We start from the raw sequence: 20601 nt of genomic DNA, 5'->3' as shown, positions 1-20601 counted from the left end.
ATTGTGAAAGCGGGGGAAGTACTCGTTGCACAACAGTTGTTTGATGAAATGCCTCATTTGGAATGGGTATTTGAATTCGAATAATCCTGGGAAGTGTCTAAAGTTGTTCCGAGAAATGACACGATGCAAGTATAGTTATTGCTCTTACAGTTTGTAGTATGCTGGAATGCGATGATTTTGGGGTATTGCATTCATGGAAACCCAAAAGATGGGCTTAATTTTTATGCAGACTTGGTGACTAGTAGCTTAGAAGATGCAGAAATAAATCGTCCAGATGAAATCACTTTTGTTGGTGTCTTATGCGCTTGTGCCCGTGAAGGACTTGTAACAGAATCAAGAAAATACTTCCGCGATATGAGTGATTTGTTTGGTGTGAAGCCCAAGTTTCAGGGGCAATATAAAGATATTCCTGGTTGATGGTGTGTCTTTATTGGATAGGTGTTAAAACCTTTTTGCTTTGTGGTACATCTTTCAAAGACCCATTGTTGCTATTACGAGGAACTTATGTAAGTGGTTTCACATTCCATCTAAAATTTTACGAGTGATAAAATATTGAATTGATTTGAGCATTCTTCTTCTCTAAATTCAAAAGGAAAGGAAGAAATTGGTTTAATTAGTTACTTACCATTTTTATATATTTAAGTGATAACTTGAGTTGCTATACTTGCGTAAGAGCAATTATACTGTGTTTTGCGGTTAATTTAACTAGTCACAGCATACTGTTTGTCAAGTGTTGTTTCTGTGCTGAACAGTTTTAATATGAGTAGATTTGGGCCAAGGACTTCCATTTTACTGATTGATATTGTCAAAGTTACCTTTCCTTCTTTTGGTAGAGATATATTTTCCACTGGAGGTAATAGAACGGAGCTGTATGAGCAGGCTTTAACCACTTTAGCTTCAGGAACTTGATGAGCTAGCTATAAAGAAAGCCACCGCAAGATCAATGCTTGACTACGTCTCTAAGTTAATCCACCAGAAAATCTTTGAAATTTTATGCCAACCTTTAAATGGGTACTCCCCAAATTCTTTGGGCATCATTAAAACTCTTATTACTATTTTCTTCATTTGAAATACAGTTGGCTGTGCTTCTTTGATACTATGGGTGCTAAGAAAGAAGAATTTTACAATGTGTGAAATGCAGCTTATGTGGAAGCTTGTGATGAATTCGAATTCCTCTAAGACTGTCCTGCTGTCGTTTATTGCATCAGAAGGAGCTTCAAAAAAGCTAAACATCAGGGTAAAGACTAATAGTATTGTTTCTTCTTATTTGAGGTGTAACGAATGGTATACCTCTGAGATCTCAGGCATGTTGTTGCATATTCTTCTCTTTTCAGGGAGGCTTTATTGATGTTTTTTCTTACACACTTGATGTCTACTGCTGTGTTTAAGAGTGGTGCGAAGTAGAGATACTTGAGGCTCGTGGTATGCTTTAGTGGAAGGATCCAACTCCCTATTTCATATGTTGATTATAACAATTTAAAACTGCACCAAGATGTGGAGCTTACGGTATGCTTTGCCGGAAAACACCAACTCCTTATTTCATCTGCTGATGATGCTATCCTCTTCCCCAGAAGGTGCGAGTAGCATGCCTTGACGATAAAATGAGAGAAAGTCGCTTGTGATGGTTTGGTTATGTCTATAGATGTATCAATCAGTAGGTGTGGACTATGGTGAGTGACAGTGGTAAAAAGGAACAAGGTAGACCTGAAAAAGATGGAAAAAAAGGACCTAAAATCACATGGAAAGTAGTTTTGAAATCGTAAAATTTCTTGAAATCGATGTAGACTTGGCTAAAGATAGGGCACAAAGGAAGAAAATGATTCATATATGTGATATTTACTACTAGTTGGGAATAAGTTTTGTCTTCTTAGTACATTGATTTTGAACCTATTATTTTTCTAGGAGTATTTTGACCTTATCATAGCTTTATATACCATGGTCAGTGAGAGATCATATAGCCGCCCCTATTTGTTTGAAATTGAGGCATAGTTATAGACATATAGTTGTTGTATGATGTCCTCTTTTTGCAGTACCAGTGAAACTAATCCGCTTTTCGCGCTGTCATGAGAGAAAATCAAACTATTGCTAATCAACCATCCCTTCATGATTCTACCATGGATCATTACAACTGGTAAAACTACATTTAACACTGAAACTTTTACAGTCTATTAGTGTAAGCAAGCTAAAATCTCATCTTTAAGCACTTGAAAGTGAAACCGAGAACTTCAAATATAACACGTCAAGCTTTATCTAAATGAAACGATTTCCCCATCTTACTCTCAGAGAAGTTATGCTGGACATTGCCTTAAACAACTGGAAACCAATGCAAGTATCTGTCAAGCAAGTAACATCATTATATTGAATTATTCAATTTGATTGTTGAAATTGAAGATATACTATTAAAACACACACTTCATACTAAGGAGAAAATGGTGAAAAGTTAAGTAATATACATATCATACTATTACGAAATGAGAACACTGTAACACCTTTGAGAAATGGCACAATTGGCAATGGGGCTGGCCCCTGGGTGTATTCATAATTACATACCTCTATTGTTTACAATGCTAGCATCATTTTGTTTTTCTTTGCATTGTATTGTCTGTCGCAATGCTCTACTTTCCACAAAGTCTATTCTAACCCCTTTACGATGATTGATTTCAACTCCATTGCTTGCTAGTTGCTTATCTTTTGCAAAAGGAAAAATACTTTTGTTGCCATTCCAAGCCTTCCCTTGTTGGGCCTGTAATAGTAGTAAATGGTAGGAATGACACCAGATAGCCGCTTGTGATGACATTGATTGAAATATAATCGGTTTTCAAAAAATTAGACCTACGTTATTGCTGCTCCTCTACTTCTTCTTTGCAACTTCATGTTGTCGCTTGTATGGTTTATGTAGAGATTCTTTGATGTGTTTCTGAATTATCTTAGCATAGTCTAAAAGGAGTTTTGATTTCCACGCCTTTGAATTTCAGTTATATACCATAATGTTAAGGGAGTTTTCTTCTTATTTTTCACAAAAGAGAAGAGCCTAACTTCAAACTGAGGAAAAATTTGAACTTCTAAACCTTCGGGTATGAAGTTAGGCTCCCACGAAGCTTACATCAGAGATCAAACCTCATGTTAGAATTTGAACTGCATTCAAACTCAGTTCAACTTTAGACACGAGGTTTGAAGTTAGAAACTTTAGAATCGCAGGTTTGAAGTTGATTTTGAAGCGGTTAAATTTTAAATTTGTTACAAATTTAAGTTATTTTATAAATAGGGGTCCTAAAAACAGCTATTTTTGCCCTTGCCTCTAGTAAATGCTGTAAAAGAAAATGTAAATCTAATTTTTCCTATTAACATGATCAGGCCTACAGGCGAAATAATAAGTTGCTCAGCAATGCACAATTTACTTTGCAAAAAAAGAGTTGTATTATCCGTCAGGAAGTCGCTGCTTCCTGTTAGGTAGCAACGACTAAGGAGTAAATAAAACAAGTGTTGCTTGCATAGCCATAGCCGGCACAATTAATCTATAACTCTAAATTTGTATTATTCGTGATAATTAAGACAAAAATATCATGTGATGGTTACATAAATGTAAAAGAAAACCATGATGTATATTTCCCCTTATTGTTGGTGAGAGTATCAAAATTCAAAAAGGCCTTCTTTGTAAGTTAGCAAGTCGACAATTTATACTAAACGATGAATTCTTTGGCCTTGGATAAAGGCAGAAACAAGAATATGATAAATTTTATCATGCCTTTTAAGAGGACAAAAGGCTTTGTTTGGAGGCATTAATTGGACACTTAGCTAGTCGAATAATAGTTGATCTTCTTTGGAAGTGCTTCTCAATTCTCATGAGCTTTGTCTTATTGTGTGTTTGATGATGGTTGGTAGTAAAGGATAATGCACATTAGTTAGAACCAAGTTGAAGGCCAATTGATTATATTTTGCACTTTGGTTTGGTATTGACAAAGCAACGGCCAAGTCTAATTATAATTTTGCGAAATGGCCTTAATAATTAAGTCAGAAGGCATGTATATATGTGTTTAGCATTATCAACAAAAGCTTCTTGGTCCAATGAAAAATTCTCATACCACTATTGTAAATTTGGACCTCATTTTCGTAGTGAAACTGATTTACAAGATGATAAAATGCTATTGATCAAAATAGAACACTTATTATTTCTTGTATTTTATTTTATTTTATTCTGATTTCTCATGGAAAAATATAGGGTTCTGGACATAGTATTCGGAGTTGGAAGAAAACTAACTTATATTCACTTACCCTATAGAAAAAATTTCCCGTACTATTAATGTAATTTTACTTGTCAACGTGTCATAGTAGGTTACTAGCTTGTCGTAGATATTTTTAGTTATAAATTCCAGTTATTATGGATAATTCTTGTAACTACTATTTAAGTGATTTGATAATGTAACTATTTTACAGAAGTAAAACTTTGAAAGAAAAGTATAGATTGATTCAAGAGTCAGCATATCCCTAACATTCTCTTACACTATACTGAAAACTACAATCAACTTCTAAAGAATCATAGACATGCCAACACAAAAAAAAATAAAAAAATACAGTTGTTAATTGCTGGAGAATAAGAAGATCATGCCAAACACACACCAACATCAGAAGAGTCAACAAAGCGTTGAAGACTGTAATTAGGTACATATGACAGTGAAAGGGTAGTGAGTTGAGAGAATCGCAAAAGATTGTTTTTAAATTTTTTCTATTAGGTGTTCGGTTTTTGCTTTAGGATCTGATATATTAATTTTAATTCGCATTGAAAAGTTTCACTTTGAGGATAAAATGCTTCCTATCAAAAACGATTTTATTTCCAGACCTCAAACCCGAAAACTTCAGTTAAGAGTAAAAACGTAGAGGGATTACAAGACTAAGACATCACTTTGGAGAACAACTCGTTATTCCAAGTTTTGGTCAAAGGCTCACAGTAATTAAAGTAGATTTCCAGCTGTCCATAAGGTTACATTTTGCAAGAAAGAAATCACTTAGGGATAATGACATATTAGCATGTATTATCTAGTCAGTTGCTTCCCATTATGTATGCAAAGTGCAAAATGATTAATTTTGAACAGTTTTTTTCTAAAAATACTGTAGGTAGTTAGAACAACAGCCTTTTTTTTTTTTCGTCCAATGTCGTGCTTTTTTTCTTGAAAGTAAATTGACATTACAACTACTAGAAAATAACAAGTCTTGGAGAGACGTTAACGTTACAAATTTTTATGAACTATATAATTGAAAAATCAATTAGAACTAGAAAAGTTGCTTGAAATATTCGTGAAGTAATTTTGTTTTTCCATTAATTAGTAAGGAGTTTATTTTATTCTTTTACTTTATATCACTTAAGGTATGCTTTATTATTATTCCAATTGCAAGTATCAATCCAGAAGATTGACATCGAGTGGATGTGTTAGCACCTCACTCTGCCAATTTGATAGGAAAAGTTAGGCAAGTTATATGCCAAACTTAGGCATGAAAAAGATTCCAATTGGCAAGTCATGAAGTGACAGATAAGCATCAATGTTCCGTTTGTTATAATCATCTAGTATTCGAAGTTTACTGTCCACTAATCATGTAAGGGGGAAGTTAGCAGTGAAGCTAAAATTATCGCTAAGGAGATTCAAAATATAAAAAAGTGAACATATTAAGAAATCAAGAGAATTCAACAGTATATATACATAAAAATAATTTTGATATTATATAGAGTGTTTTTTGAACAAATGGGATGAACCCATTACGCTCCTGCAAATCTCCCCCCCCCCCCCCCCCCCTCCGGAAGCGCTCTCTACTAAAAATTTCTTCATTCCTAGTTGTTGACTAAAAATTTGATTAAGAGTAAAGAAATCACATTCATTCCACCGAATCCCTGAATGCTAACTGCTAACAAATCACTGCTAGCAAAAGACGATAGCTCAACTTTTTAACAATATAAATAATTTTCTTGTGCAACAAAATTACTTCGAAGTTAATTACTACTATAAATAAATTGCTTTATGGTGTCTGGATGAGTAGTTTGAAAGAAAAGCAGGTGGCTTATTGGAACCAATAAATTAAAGCAAAATTCAAATTTCAACATTATTGTGCTCATGATAATTAAAACATTATTTTATTCATGATAACTAGAACAAACAAATGTCATTGGATTACGGATATCGATAAGTTTAGTATGTCATACCAATAAATAATTATTAGTGATAAAAGCCAAAGATGATGTTTTCTTGGCTAGGAACTGGGTGGTCTCTGTTGTTCATATTTACAGGGAGGCTAATTCGGTTGCTGATGGTTTAAGCAATTTGACGTTTAGTCAAGAATCTCGCTTTGAATGGCATTCACAAGTGTCTTCTAACATTTCTCTGCGTATTGCAGCGTGCAGGAGATGTTGTTGGGGCCTATTCCCTCGCTTAGTTTCAGACTAGTTTCTTGTTGTTTTAGTTCTCTTTCAAAAAAAAAAACCATATCTTTTTCTTAGACATAAAATCGATCAAAACTAGGAATTCTTTTGCCCTTGAATACTACTATTCATAATATTCTAGTTGAAGAATGTTTCCAAGTGCAAAGGGTATATCTAGCTAAATATTTTTGTTTAAGTTTGCACAAACGTGATTCATTTTTGTCTGGCACTAGATTCCACTCTGAGCTAATTCTGAATGATTTTGCTAAATATTCCATCTAACGTAAGAATAAGAATTAAGTAAATTTTAAATCCCCGTTCAAAAAATATCCTATAGTACTGGAATAACTTTATTATATCAATCTTGAACTTGAAAAAGAAAAAGAAAAGATGCAACTATTTGTACCAAATTCAATCATCCACGTAACGAGTATTATCACCTAATCAAAGAGAGATACATAACTTAAAAACAAAAGTAAGATAATTGTCACATTTATCATTGTGACTTATCTTTGAGAATACTAATCAATAGAAAATTATATTTCGGCAGGTCGTTGTTAATTTTGAAATCTTTTTGTACCCTACAGAATATAACTTTCAATATCCAGAATAGCAGTAATACGTAGTGTGATAATTAAATTATCCACCTTCTTTTGTCGCAATATACTGCCCATTTTCTTGGAGATCGTACATGAAAATATTATAAGTCAATTTTAAGTTGATAAATATGAACCAGATCTCTCCCTCTAAAGTAATTGTATATATATATAAAAAAAAAGTTTGCTATCTCTGCGAAAAAATGCAATTCTTTTTGCTAATTATCAATAAGGAATTTCTTCTATTCTCATACTTTGTATACTCATGTTACTCCTATTACTTTAATAATTTGCAAGAATCAATCTAGAAGATTCAAATCGGACATTTAATTTTGATCGATGCGAAGGTCCATTGTCACAAAAATATATTCTGTGCATGCAGGCACACCTTGTGATGAATATATATGCCACATATGTTTAATTAAGAGTCTATAATATTTTGATTACAAAGTATTATAAGAACATTTAAACATATTTTTACTTGACTCGAAAAGAATAACAAGTGCCACATGAGAGAATATCAAAGGCGACACAACTTTGGTGCAACAAGCAACGAATATTAATTTTAAAAGTACCTTTAACGCTATGTAATTCAAGAAAAATATCCAGCATCAATTGTGTACTAATTTGAAAAGCGAAAAAGAAAAATCAGATCCAAACTTAAGCATATAAAAGATCCAATTAGCGAGCACTCCGAGATATATTACCACTAACAATTTGAACTTTGAAGTAAGATGAATATCAATTACGTACGTAGTACTTATCAACTAATCATTGCTAAAAATAAAAAATAAATCCGAGAATCATGAGCATTAATCTATATTTGTTTAGATTTTATCTATCTACTATAAAGTCTATAACGATGTAAAAATATTTACAAAGTTTGATCCGGCTCTAATACTCACTGAGGCGGAACATGATTTGAAGGTTATAATTCTAGATTCTAATCTTTTTAAGTTATTGGATTCTAAATTAATAATCTATATATATTCAATTCATTCTTAAGACAAATATAGAATTTGAACCAAAACTATTGAATTTGGCCGAACTCATAGCCAACAGTTTACTTCCACCCTGACCTTTCGTTGTACTTAGAATGAAAATTTAAAGTTGATTTTCTAATGACTTGATATGCAACTTATATTATGTTTCGAACTTTTTTCACCTGAAAATTATATTTTATATATAAAGTCAATAAATTTATTTTACGTGTATATAATATAGATGAATTCGCTCTCGGTGAAAATTATGTCTTGGCCACCAATGGTGCTTTCTCAACAATATAATTGGACAATAAGTTAATAAAGGAAATTTCCATGGCTATGCACCAATCGTGGTACTTTGGCTTTGGAAACTACCATATTTTTAAATAAAGACAAAGGAAATATAAAAAGTAATAAAGGAAATTTCCTTGACAATATAATGTACCTCCTCCACTTAGCTTGGGAAAGTACAATGTACAATAGTTAAACAAAACAAATTCTTAATAATAAAAGAAATTGCCGAGGAATAGTAAAACTTTTGGAAGTAGTTGCTTAAGTCTACTTTAACATCATAATAATAGTTAACGAAAAATAATTAATTGCACAACATTGTACAATTTATTTTGCGAAAATAAGCTGTATTATCCGATGCAAAGTCTGCTTATTTTTAACAGAAAACAATTTTTAATAACTGCATAAGTCGACAACTTATATTAAATTATCAACTCTTTGGCCCTCGATATTTCAATTCACTTAATTTTCCGAAACAGTTCAACTGTATTCATTAGCCATGCCTTAGTGAAATAATATAATAATAGAACTTTATGGTACTTCTCAATAATTATCATGAACCATGCCTTATTGTGTGTCTGATAATGGTTGGTAAGTACCAAAGTTGAAGGTAATTTAGTGGAACTTTTGCTCAATATGATTTTAGTATTTGACAAAACATCGGCGAAGTCTATGATTAAAACAAGTGTGTTACAAATATCTCGCACCAAATAAAACTTGAACTTCATTTTCGTCTCAAACCGAAACTCAATTTTTTGCTAAACATTTATGTTATTCTTTTCTGATTTCCTATGAGAGAACAGCCAAAAGGGTACTGATGAACAAATTAAGGCGTATTTTAGAAGTGAAGAAAATGATAGAACTTATAATTTGATTCAAAGTCAGCATAATTCCTTAATTAACGCTGTCTCTTACCTCTTAATCTTATTCGGAACTATCATCATATCAACTTGATATGACCTATATGTGTGCTAACAAAATTTCAATTGTCAGCTGAAAAAACTGCTTGTGATATACATTATACTCTTAATAGTGCATGTAAGGCTTTTTGATGAAAAGTGAAAACCATAAAATATAACTTTAACACGGGAAAAAAATTCACGTCTTGTTAGGTATTTGGTTCTATTTAGCCCAACAACCATATCCATGCCTGCACAAATACAATTGTTAAATGCTTGGCCAAAAAAACAAAAAAAATAAGGACAGTATCAGTCTAGAGGAATCTTTGGGTTCATACGAAGGATAAAAGGAAATTTTATTAATGAGTAGAAGACAACGGTATCAGTCTGGAGGAAAACTCGGTATTTATTGTAATATTTTGGTCAAAGCTAAGGTTCACAATGTTAAATTTAGTCTTCATCATGAAATGTCAAAAATTAAAACTTTATAGCTGTCGTCCATGTGGGTGCATGTGCAAGAAAAAACGACTTTAGAGAAAATGACAGATTAACAAGAAGATTAATTAGTTCAGTCAGCTGTTTCCTAGTTTGTATACAAACTGCAAACTGTTTAATCTTTGAACTGCCTTTTCTAAAACTGCAACATACTACGTACATCACCACCTGTTTTCTTTACCAATATTGTGGTCTGCCTTTGTTTTTATTGAAGTAAAACTAAAAATCTAACAAAAAATAACAAGTCATTATTTCGGGCTCGTTGACAACAAATAACAAGCTATTCGGATAATAGTGTAACATTCCGATCCTCGAGCAAATCATAATACAAGATTTTGAACGTGTATTAAATGTAGAAATGGATCTAAGATTTGAAAGATTATGAACTCCTACATAAATTTTCAAGTTAGTAAAAGTAATAAAGAAGTTCACACTAAAACATTTAGAAATATTTAGTGAAATTTTTAATACATATATAAAGTTTGAAGAAAAGCTTGTGGGTTCATGTGAACCCATACGCCATAGGTTAAGCTCCACATCTGATTACATGCGACCACGCATGTTGAAATAGTGCGAGTGAAATGAGATCTCTTACCCTCTTACAATAATGAGTATTTGGAGCTTAGTCGAAAACAAAGAAAATGAATAATGCTGAAAATATGACGCCCCAGACAAAGGGTGGGTTGATGAGGACGGATTAAGCAGGATTGACAGGCTTTTAGGTTGGTAAGTTTCTGAAAATATTATAAGGTACACATGACACCTTAAGCGAATCTCACATTGGAATAGAAAGGAAAGTGAAAATTTTTAACAGGGATTACACGATACACACACGTTTGAGATTCAAGGTGATGTAAAACGGAAGATAAGTGCCTCCAAGCCTAAGCCCAAATTGTACTATATGTGATATGGACTTGGGCTGTGACAAAAAAATTGTAATTTTAATTTTAAAGGTGGAGGAAGAGCACAGTAATGTGCATATAATATTCTCGTTGATGAATCTTATTTCTCTAGATTTTCTTGTTAAAGTTTGCCAAACGTGACTCTTTTTTGTCTATCACGAGATTCCATTCATGGTTGTCATGCTAATATATTCTGTTAAGAGTTTGGTTACAGATGCCATGTACGGTGGAATAAGAATTAAGAAAGTTTTATATTCTGATTCAAGAAAATCCTTTCAGTGGAATTACCTTTTTTCAATCTTTTTACTAAAACAAAAAAATAAAAAAGTAGCAAAAAAGTTTAATATGTAATGTAAAATAGCAAAGGAAAATCTTTCCACGTAACGACTACGACATATCCACTCAAAAGACGCTAAGAGATCGATGCATAACTTAACATTAAAGAAAAGCGTCACATTGTTATTCAATTTAATTAAGTCAATATGACACTTAGAGATATTATCTTTCGGCAAATAAATCATTTTAAAATATTTCTAGTGGCGATTATTTTAGGGAATTGAACTTTAGATTTAAAGAATTCGAATTGTGATGAAATCAATAACTAAGAACCGCAGTTTCCACTATAAAAGTAATTGTAAACAGGAAAAGTAGTAAAAATCCGCTTGAAGATTCTTTTGTAGTTTTTGATATTCCTAATGAGGATTTCTTTATTCTTGTGCTTTGCTATAATCATGTATCTATATTTTTATTCTAATTGCAAGAATCAATCTAGAAAATTGACATCGGAAATTCATGCATGCTTTGATTGATGCAAAGATCAAAATTTTTCCATAATGAGACTAATCACAGTGTTAATATCTTAACTCTACCATATTTGACAGGTCAGATATTGAAATTTGATCACTAATTGCTTCCAAGAAATTCACATGCATGTTGAAAGAAAAGAAAAATATGCCAAGAGAAATTCTTTAAGAACTCCTACAACTACAAGTGGTAGATGAGTTGTCAATTTAATATTATTCCTGATTTTCCTCCCAAATTTTACGAGGTTTGCTTTTCTTTTTCGATCTCTCTCTCCCTCCAAATTTTATGACTTGGCAATTTAAGATTGTTCTTGATTTTACGGGCATAGAATTTAAACTCCGTAAAAATATAGGCGGAGCTAAAAAAAAAATTATTATGGGCTCTGGATTATATTTTTGCTTACTGTTTTGAACATATTATTTATACATATCAAATGAATTTTTTAATAAATAGAAGGTTTAAGCTAAATCTACATTGTTCTACCGAACCCGTAGCTAAAGAAGTGACTGTTACTAGACGTCGAGCACTTAACCATTGTTAATTAATATATATTTTTACCCAATTAAATTACTTAACTATATTAAATTAACACAATTATAACTACCCCATGTAGATAAGTGTTAAACTCTTTGTATATTAGCTTAGATTGTCGTTTTTTTATATAGTTTGGTAATCTCATGTAATAAGCCAATAACTTTTGAACTCCTTTTAGACCAGATTTCCAGGTTCTTTTTTGGTTTCCATCTTTCTCACCCTTTCAAAGAAATAACGGATTTAACGTATACAATGTATTTTAATCTTTTGTGACAAGTTATCAGTCTTAGCTTTTAGGTTATTAATTTCAGTTATTATGAATTATTACCTATAGTTATTTGTTAGGTAATTTAAAAGTAAAAAGGCTCTTCTATATTGTCAAGTTAAACTCATTTCTTTTATTTTTTCTAAAAAGGAAAAAGGTAAGAACTAGAAAAGGATTACGAATCTTAAGAAAACCTAGAGACAAAGCAAAAGACAACAAACGTAACTTTAGGAACGAGCTCTAGAAAACCCCTTTTTTTGTGCTAAACATATGAAAAGCAGAGCCAATCAGAAAAATAAGCTAAGCAAAGGCATTCTTATTCTTATTTACTCCACTAACTAATTAATCTTTTTTGTTCATCTTATCGATGTTTTGACTTTGGCCCTTTTGCACTTTCACTGCATGCAGCATGCATGTGACCGGATTCCGATCTCCTCAACACCACGCCTTCCTCTGCAGTTATGGTTCATGAATGCATCCCCCAATGCACATCTTTTTTATCTTCATAGAATTTGAAATCTTATACACTGTTAGTATCAAAGTTAATTAAGTTAACATACAATATAATAACATGAAACATTTCATAGTAAATTTGATATGGTAAACAGGAAGAACAATACTAAATTGAACCACCTGTTATAACCGGTGAAAATGTAGTATTAAAAGAACCGCTCGATGCACGAAACATCCGTATACACGCATAGTCGGGGAAAGTGTGGCAAGCATCATGTGACTGAGTTTACAACTCAAACTTGTGAGTTGTGACTATAGGTCATAAGAAGACAATTTTGCCTTTCACTCTGTGCGCTTCACTTCAATTGGTAAATTTGTCTTGATAGTGCAAATTTATTTTACGTACACTAATAATGTAATTAAAAATATTAATTGATTTGTTTCACACAACTATGCTAGCTTCGATTATACAGTTTGTATTATGTATGAATTTGCCAAGTGATACGCAATACAACAAGAAAAAGGAAACGAGGAAAATTGTCCATAGTGGTGGCGTTTGCTATATTGTCTGTAATAACAAGAAAAAGAAAAGACAAATTAGCCGTCTCGAGACCAAATTTTGCCAAACACTTTGCAAATTGTTAGTATTTGTATAATTCATTTTTTGAGAATCCAGTTTTAAATTATATTTTTGGAGTTTGGCCTGTCCAAGCTAATAATTTAATCAGTTTTACCTCTCTTATTTGCCCCTCCAGAGACAATAAGACAAAAACTACGCTCAAACGAACATTCAGAATAGAGATATAGAATATGAAAGCAACTGGCCGAACGAAATTCAGTAGCCCCCTCATTGGGAAAAGGAAATATAAGTAAATTACTTAAAAGAGCAACTAACATAATTCAAAATCTCACAAATGTATTCCCAAATGGAGTCTGATTTTTTATTATTTTAACCATAGTATTTATATGTCAATTTATGGGTTCATTAAAATTTAATTAATCATTTCGTTGCTGGATATTAGTGATATCCAAATATGTTCTTTAAGGCAAAACGACAATCTAAATCATATCATATTTAGATTATACTCTAATTTAAGTTTTTTCTTTTGATGTTCTCAGCTGGTGGTCAGTACTTGTTAGTCCCGGTGCCAATTAAAAGAGAAAGTATTTTTTCGAGTCCGGAGCCAAAATGGCTTATTTTTGCAGCCATTAGCTCAAAATAGGCTGTCTTTTTTTTTTTTTTTTGCATTTCATTCATTAATTCACGAAATAGGTTTATTTTTTTATTTTTTTTTGTATTTCGTGAATTAAATCACGAAATAGGTTTTTTTGTTTTTTTTTTTTTTTCATTTCGTGATTTAATTCACGAAATAGGTTTTTTTTTTTTTTTTTTTTTTTGCATTTCGTGATTTAATGAAGGAAATATGTTTTTTTTTTTTTCATTTCGTGAATTAATCAACGAAATAGGTAAAACCTAATTTTTATTTTTTTTTGTATTTCGTGAATATTAACGAAAATGATTTATTTCTATATATGTATTTCTATTTCTTTTTATATAAACGAAATGAAAATAAAATTATTTTCCTATTTTTTTATATAAACGAAATGCAATTTTTTTTTTTTATCCTATTTCGTTTTTTAATACACGAAATGCAAAAAAAAATGATAATTTCCTATTTCGTTGGAATATCAACGAAATACAAAAAAAAAAAAAAATTATCCTATTTCGTTGATCTACAAACGAAATGCATAATATATATATATATATATATAGATGAACGAAATAAAAAAAAATCTTATTTCGTTTTTTAATAAATGAAAAAAAAAACTAGTTGTAAAGTCAAGACATAACTTTATTTTGAATATAAATATAATTCTAAAAAATATACGAAGAAAAACTAGTTGTAAAGTCGTCAAACTTTAGATGGTTATAACTTTGCGCTCGGACGTCCGTTTTACGCATTTTTTTTTTGAACCTGTATATTTTTTCGAGATCTATGCGGACAAACTGCCACAAGGCGGTTTGGCCGAGCCGATTTAGAAAACAAAACAGCTTTTATCCCATTCAATTTCAATTTTCCCCCAAATTGGCGTGAAATTTTCAGTTTTACTTACTTATAAGATGATGAAACGCAATTGATTTCAACGTAAAAATCTCGGGGTAATGTAGCTGTGAATGTCAATTTCACTTCTGCGGTTTCAATTTTTGAAAATAAAGCTGACTAATTTTCTCGACATATAAAGTTAACTAAAATAACCTTACAGTCAAACACTAAGTTTTTTCAAACAAAACTTACTTTGGGCACCTTTTTTCAACACCTAAAATGAAGATCCGAACGTCTACGTATCCTTGATGTATTGGGCCTACATTATTGTACGCAGAAAAAAATATCGGGTTCTATATAAAATATTGACGTTTCGGAGTCTTGACACACGACTAATGATTGGTCAAAGTATGGACAAAAAACACTAAGTGTTGCAAAAAATAAAGTTGGCCAATTTTTTTTTTTTTTGGTACTGTTTCTATAACGCAGTATTTTACTGCGTTATAGAAAAAAAAAAATATATATATATATATATTCCAATTTCGTTTTGATATGAACGAAATAAAAAAAAATTCACATTTCGTTTTTTAATAAACGAAATACCAAAAAAAAAAATAGGTTTTTTTTATATATATATATATATATATATATATATATATATATTTTCCAATTTCGTTTTGATATTAACGAAATAAATTTTTTTTTCATATTTCGTTTTTTAATAAACGAAATACAAAAAAGAAAAAAAGAAAAAATATACTATTTCGTTGATATACCAACGAAATGCAAAAAAAATATATGAATGAAATAAATAAATAAATATATATATATATATATATATATATATATATATATATATATATATATATATATTCCAATTTCGTTTTGATATGAATAAAATAAAAAAAATTCATATTTCAAATAAAATAAAAGAAATAAAAATAAAAATAAAAACTATTTCGTTGATGTACCTACGAAATGCTAAAAAAAAAAAAAAATTGTTACATTTCGCTACAATAAATATTCCAGCCATGAACAGTGGTAATCCAACGAAATATTCATTGTGGTATAAAAAATAAAAGACAGCCTATTTTGGGCTATTAGCTCCAAAAATAAGTCATTTTGGCTCCGGAGCAAAAGGGTGGACTTTCACGATTGTGCTTTTTATGGTTTATGGATGGAAATTTGAATCAAAGCATGGAGTATATATTAGTATGGCTATAATCACGTTAAGGTTTAGCTCTTTCTTTTGGGCCTCTTTCCCAACTGCAACAAACTGTCAACAACTTCGAATTTTCAACGAAAAATACAACTTCCAGAATCTGGTCGACAGTTTTCTTTTATTATATCTTTATTCAAATGTCGGTCTTACTTTTCTCCTTTTTTTTTTTTTGTGGTGGCTGAACTGAAGAACTTTTAAATAAAGCAGTAAAAGGAAATACTAACAAGTTTTTACAAAATTGGGGATTGATCTTTGCGGTTCATTGACCGTGTAAATAAAGTTTTAAGAATAGGTAATGTTTTAGTTACGTTGCCCAATTTTTTACATTACTAGCCTCTCTGATTTCTTATGCTACCAATATTTTAAAAATTATTTCTTCGGCCGAAATTTCAAATGTCTTCACCAGAGGCAACAGCGTGGCAACACGGATTGCAATAAAACCAAAGTCATGGTTTCGTGTTCAACAAAACAAAGCACACAGTCAATCAATTTGAGAAAAAAGAAATCAGCAATTTGTAGGACCAGAAATTAACCCAAATACTCTAATTAATAATAATATTTACAAAGACTAGATTCTTGTTGCTGTCCCAAATGGACAGCACCAAGAAAGAGGGCATCTTAAGTATAAACAAACTAAGTCAAACATTAAGAGCTACTAAAACATTATAATAATAATACCAATAATAACGACTATTTACAAATGTGTACTGTTCTAAAACCAATTCCTATGTCTACACCCCTTGCCAGCCTGCCTTTGCCTCTACTCTTCCACCAAACAAATTTAAAGTTCGAATTTTTCTAATTCTTGAAAATGGTGGGTAAATATGGGACCCCCGCCATATATGCGTCTATCCATTCAGCCAACTAAGCTTCAACCATAACAACTACTATCACCAAATCCCTTTTCAGTTTCAGTAATCTTTAAGCTAATGTATGTACACATGACCAAATCTGTTTGATAATTTGTGTGCTCAACTTCAAGAAAATGACTTGATCAACCCCAAATTGTAGAGATTCTTCCTTACAATGCTACCAAGTGAGAGTAACATTGCCCCACCTACACCACCTGTGGGCTCATCCCTTTCTTCTGCCTTTTGATGATAGATTAATGGCAATTCCTTCACTTTCAAGTCACTCAATCCAATTTTCTGCCTAACAGCCGCAATAATCTTTGAATCAGCTGGATTTCCAATAGCATCTGTTACATAGAACACATTCAGAGCTGTATTTTCACTTGTTGTAGATATCTCAGCCCTTGTCACATTTAGACCATTTTCACGAAAAGTTCGCGTTACATCAGCTAATAGTCCTTGCTTGTCTCCTGTGCATAACTCCAGCCTCACTCCCTATAATACGAAAATTAAAAGTATTTCCAGTTAGAAGAAAAGTAGTAGACAAAACCTACTGATTATGTATATTAAATGTAATTTTGTGTTTACAACATGTATATTATGAAAATTTATATACCTCAGAAGCTCGTCGTTCTATTGCAGCTTGTAGACATAGAATCACTCGCTGTTTTTCTGCTTCCGAACTAATCGGGCTTCCATCCGTATGCCTAATGAAGAATTCCTGAGACAAGATCGTAATACAAGTTTAGCAAATCCGTACCTTCCTTAAACATGAATAAAAGAATACTATGTAAAAAGTAGGTGAAGGAATATATACCAAGTATGCTCTGTCCGCTGCTGTATTAAGTGTGGCATGGAACACAACATATTGCATGTCCGTCATGGTGCAAACGATGTCAAACAGAAGCTTAGGTCGATCCTTGCAGTGAATGTTTATCACAGAATAACCCTTCTCCAAGCAATTCAATACCGATACAATAGGGTTATCGTTAGTCCTAATAATCGGCTTCCTTTCATAATCGCGATCAGTAAACATCATCTGGTGAAGTCTTCTTTCTGTGTGTGTCACAGCCATAGACACCGATGTTTTTGCACTACGAATATCATTATCACCCTTAAGCACGTTCCTTAAACGGGCTTCAATCGTGTCAATCTTCTCAGAGTCCTCAATCGGAGACCCTGAATCCCGTTCCTTAACATAAATTAGGGACGCAATTCGACCATTGTGGGTCCACACTTTAGCTTCAACTATATTGCACTGTAATTCCGAGAGTACTGCAAAAACCTCCGATAATAGGCCGATTCGATCCGTCCCAGTTAATTCTAGTGCTGTTAACCCATCAAAGCACTGTGTACTTGCATAATGAATTGTCCCTAATGACTGTTCAACAAAAAAGTTCAAAATTAGTCCAAATTAAAAAAAGGAAAATGCAATTATTTTAAACATTTAAGAAAATTAAGTACCTGTTCAATGTAACTGATGACTCTCTCGTCAGTTAATTTGTTTCCATCCAAATCAGTAACGTGAAACACTGTACATTAAAACGAATTGAAACGGTAAAAATTAGTACAACTATTCAAAGGACAAAAAAATTAAGCAAAGCAGCTAACGTACGCCTGATATTTATTCCTATTCCAAAAGAACAAATGATCTGCCTAAAATGCGCAGCAATGAAGTGCGCACTTTAGCAAAAATAAAAGGGGTTTCCATAAATTGCGCTCACCGTCCATAAACCACCGACCGTCCGATGAGATGTAAGCTTTTTTGATTGAAAGGTTCAGATCTGTTAGAACTTGAACTGCTTCCAAAAGAATTCCATGTTTTCTCGCACTATCAACCTATTTAAAAAATAACCAATTTAAATAATTAAAGGACACCCAAAAAATGGACTAATTAAATTTACTTGGTCAAAAATTTGAAAATCGCAGTGACTTACCATAACGCGAGTGGAATTTGAACAACCAGCATTGTCGATCATGACCCTGTAAAAAAAAAAGTGACACGGACTATTCAGAAAAAAGTACACTGAGGTATTATTTCTTAAAATTTGAAATTTTTTAAAAAAATGGAGAAAAGTTTGATAGGTCATAAGGAAAAGTCAAATTTTGAAGTGAAAACTACTGGAATAAGAGGAAGAGTCAGAGTAACGTGTAAAGGAAGAAAAATCAAATTAAATTAGGTTAAGGTTACATAATCATCTCACACATATGTACTGATGAGTGATGATTCTGCTCAAATTTTAATTAGATGAAAAATCTTCCAACTAACGTTAATATTAAGAAAAATCTTCTCCAAAAATACAGAAAGGAAAAACAGAAAGCAAAACACCAAGAAAATAAGTAATCAACTGTAATTTTTTCATCAAAGCCATGGAACTTCAAGTTCAAACAATTTGTGAACCCAAATATTTTTCAATTTATTTGAAATTTTAGTTGAAAACAAACTAGTGTTTGGTTGCAAAAACAAAAATATTTGGTTGTTTGAATGCATTAAAAGTGGAAAAAAAAAAAGTAAAAACAGGGTTGGGTTTAGGTGTTTTTCAAATTCTACATACAACTTCTCGAGTAGTATTTGAAATTTTCATGGCCAAACGGGTCGTAAAAACCATGAAAAAACTTGAAGAACACAAATTAAATTAAAGAAAAAAGATGATAAAAGGGAACTAACCTTGGAGTAGTCATTCGAAAAACAAGCTTTTCATATTCATCCAAATATGAATGCCACGCCATATTTCCCCTTTCTTGAAATTAAAACGCACTACAAAAATCACAGTAACAGAGTTGAAGGAAGATGGGGGGGGTAAGTTTATTAAACCCCCTTTTGTTATAAATCTCTGATTAATTACTAATTCTTAACCACTAACAACCCAAAAACAACTCCAAAAGTCTCGTTCAAGTCTTGAACAAGTCTTGTTGTTGCGTGTATTTCTATGATCTTTGTCTCTCTACAAATACAAAAAATCCACTTTCTCTCTCTAAGCGTTTCTGGTGGGTATTTTTACTCTCTCTCTCTCTCTCTACAAGCTCCGCAAAGCACGCTTGTGCTACTTTCCCTCTCACTATCCACCTTATTTATATCAAATAAAAGTTTCTAATTAATCACTTAAAATTTTTACGTTTTTACATTTTTGCCCCTTTAAGTAAAGCGCGGGTCGTCTGGCTTCTTTCACATGCCGGATCTATTACCTGCCCGGACGGACCTAATTTCTTATTGCCCAAGATCTTTTTTTTTTTTTTTTTTTTGGTGATTTTGTTAGATTGTGCTAGAATTTTAATATATTGATAGCTATTAACTAAAATGTTTTTGAAGTAAAATTGTTAAAAAGGATAGGTCACTTCAATTGTTTAACACCCCTTTGTTTCAATTTTATTTGATATATATTTTCCATATTAGTTAGTCAGAAAAGGTGATATCTTTTTATATTTTAAAGTAGTTATATTTTTATTAATTTTATATGTAATCTGATTATTTATAGTCATACAATTATTTATGACATTTTAAAAATATATCATGACTTATACACTTTCGTTATTTCTTTTTTCGTACTATTTTGAATTGATTGTTATTATGTCAAGCGTCTACCGAAAACAACTTTACCTCTCAAAGTAGAGGTAAGGTCTGCATATACTCTTTCCTCTCATATACTCTACCCTACCAGACCCACTTTATGAAATTCCATCAATATGTTGTTATTGTAAATTTTAAAATATCTTCAATCAGATAATACTACATAAATTGGAATGGAGGAGTAATAATACCAGTTTTAAGAATGTAGGATCTGTGTTTATGATATTGTAAACAAATATGGAATGAATATAAAATCCCATCATGATATAACTAAATAGACTCACCAT

General features: G+C 31.7%; 1 protein-coding gene and 1 long non-coding RNA gene across 2 annotated transcripts; one reads left to right on the top strand and one right to left on the bottom strand.

Annotated features, from left to right (window-relative positions):
- Positions 1-514: 514 nt before the first annotated feature.
- On the top strand, positions 515-1491 carry LOC132635030 (uncharacterized). Its single transcript, XR_009580413.1, has 2 exons — positions 515-1237; positions 1335-1491. It is a non-coding gene; the product is annotated as an uncharacterized LOC132635030 (long non-coding RNA).
- A 14916-nt stretch (positions 1492-16407) lies between these two features.
- Positions 16408-19798, bottom strand: LOC132635029 (ACT domain-containing protein ACR8-like). Its single transcript, XM_060351235.1, has 7 exons — positions 19415-19798; positions 18684-18729; positions 18471-18585; positions 18211-18278; positions 17564-18127; positions 17363-17467; positions 16408-17241 (listed from the first exon to the last, which is right to left on the bottom strand). Exons 1-7 carry the CDS (start codon positions 19474-19476, stop codon positions 16873-16875), a joined length of 1329 nt encoding a protein of 442 aa, XP_060207218.1. The 5' UTR covers positions 19477-19798; the 3' UTR covers positions 16408-16872.
- Positions 19799-20601: the final 803 nt, after the last annotated feature.

This window comes from Lycium barbarum, chromosome 4 (assembly GCF_019175385.1).
Source record: "Lycium barbarum isolate Lr01 chromosome 4, ASM1917538v2, whole genome shotgun sequence".
NCBI lineage: Eukaryota > Viridiplantae > Streptophyta > Magnoliopsida > Solanales > Solanaceae > Lycium > Lycium barbarum.
The sequence above is the reverse complement of the archived record's forward strand: the minus strand, read 5'-3'. Positions and strand labels throughout refer to the sequence as shown.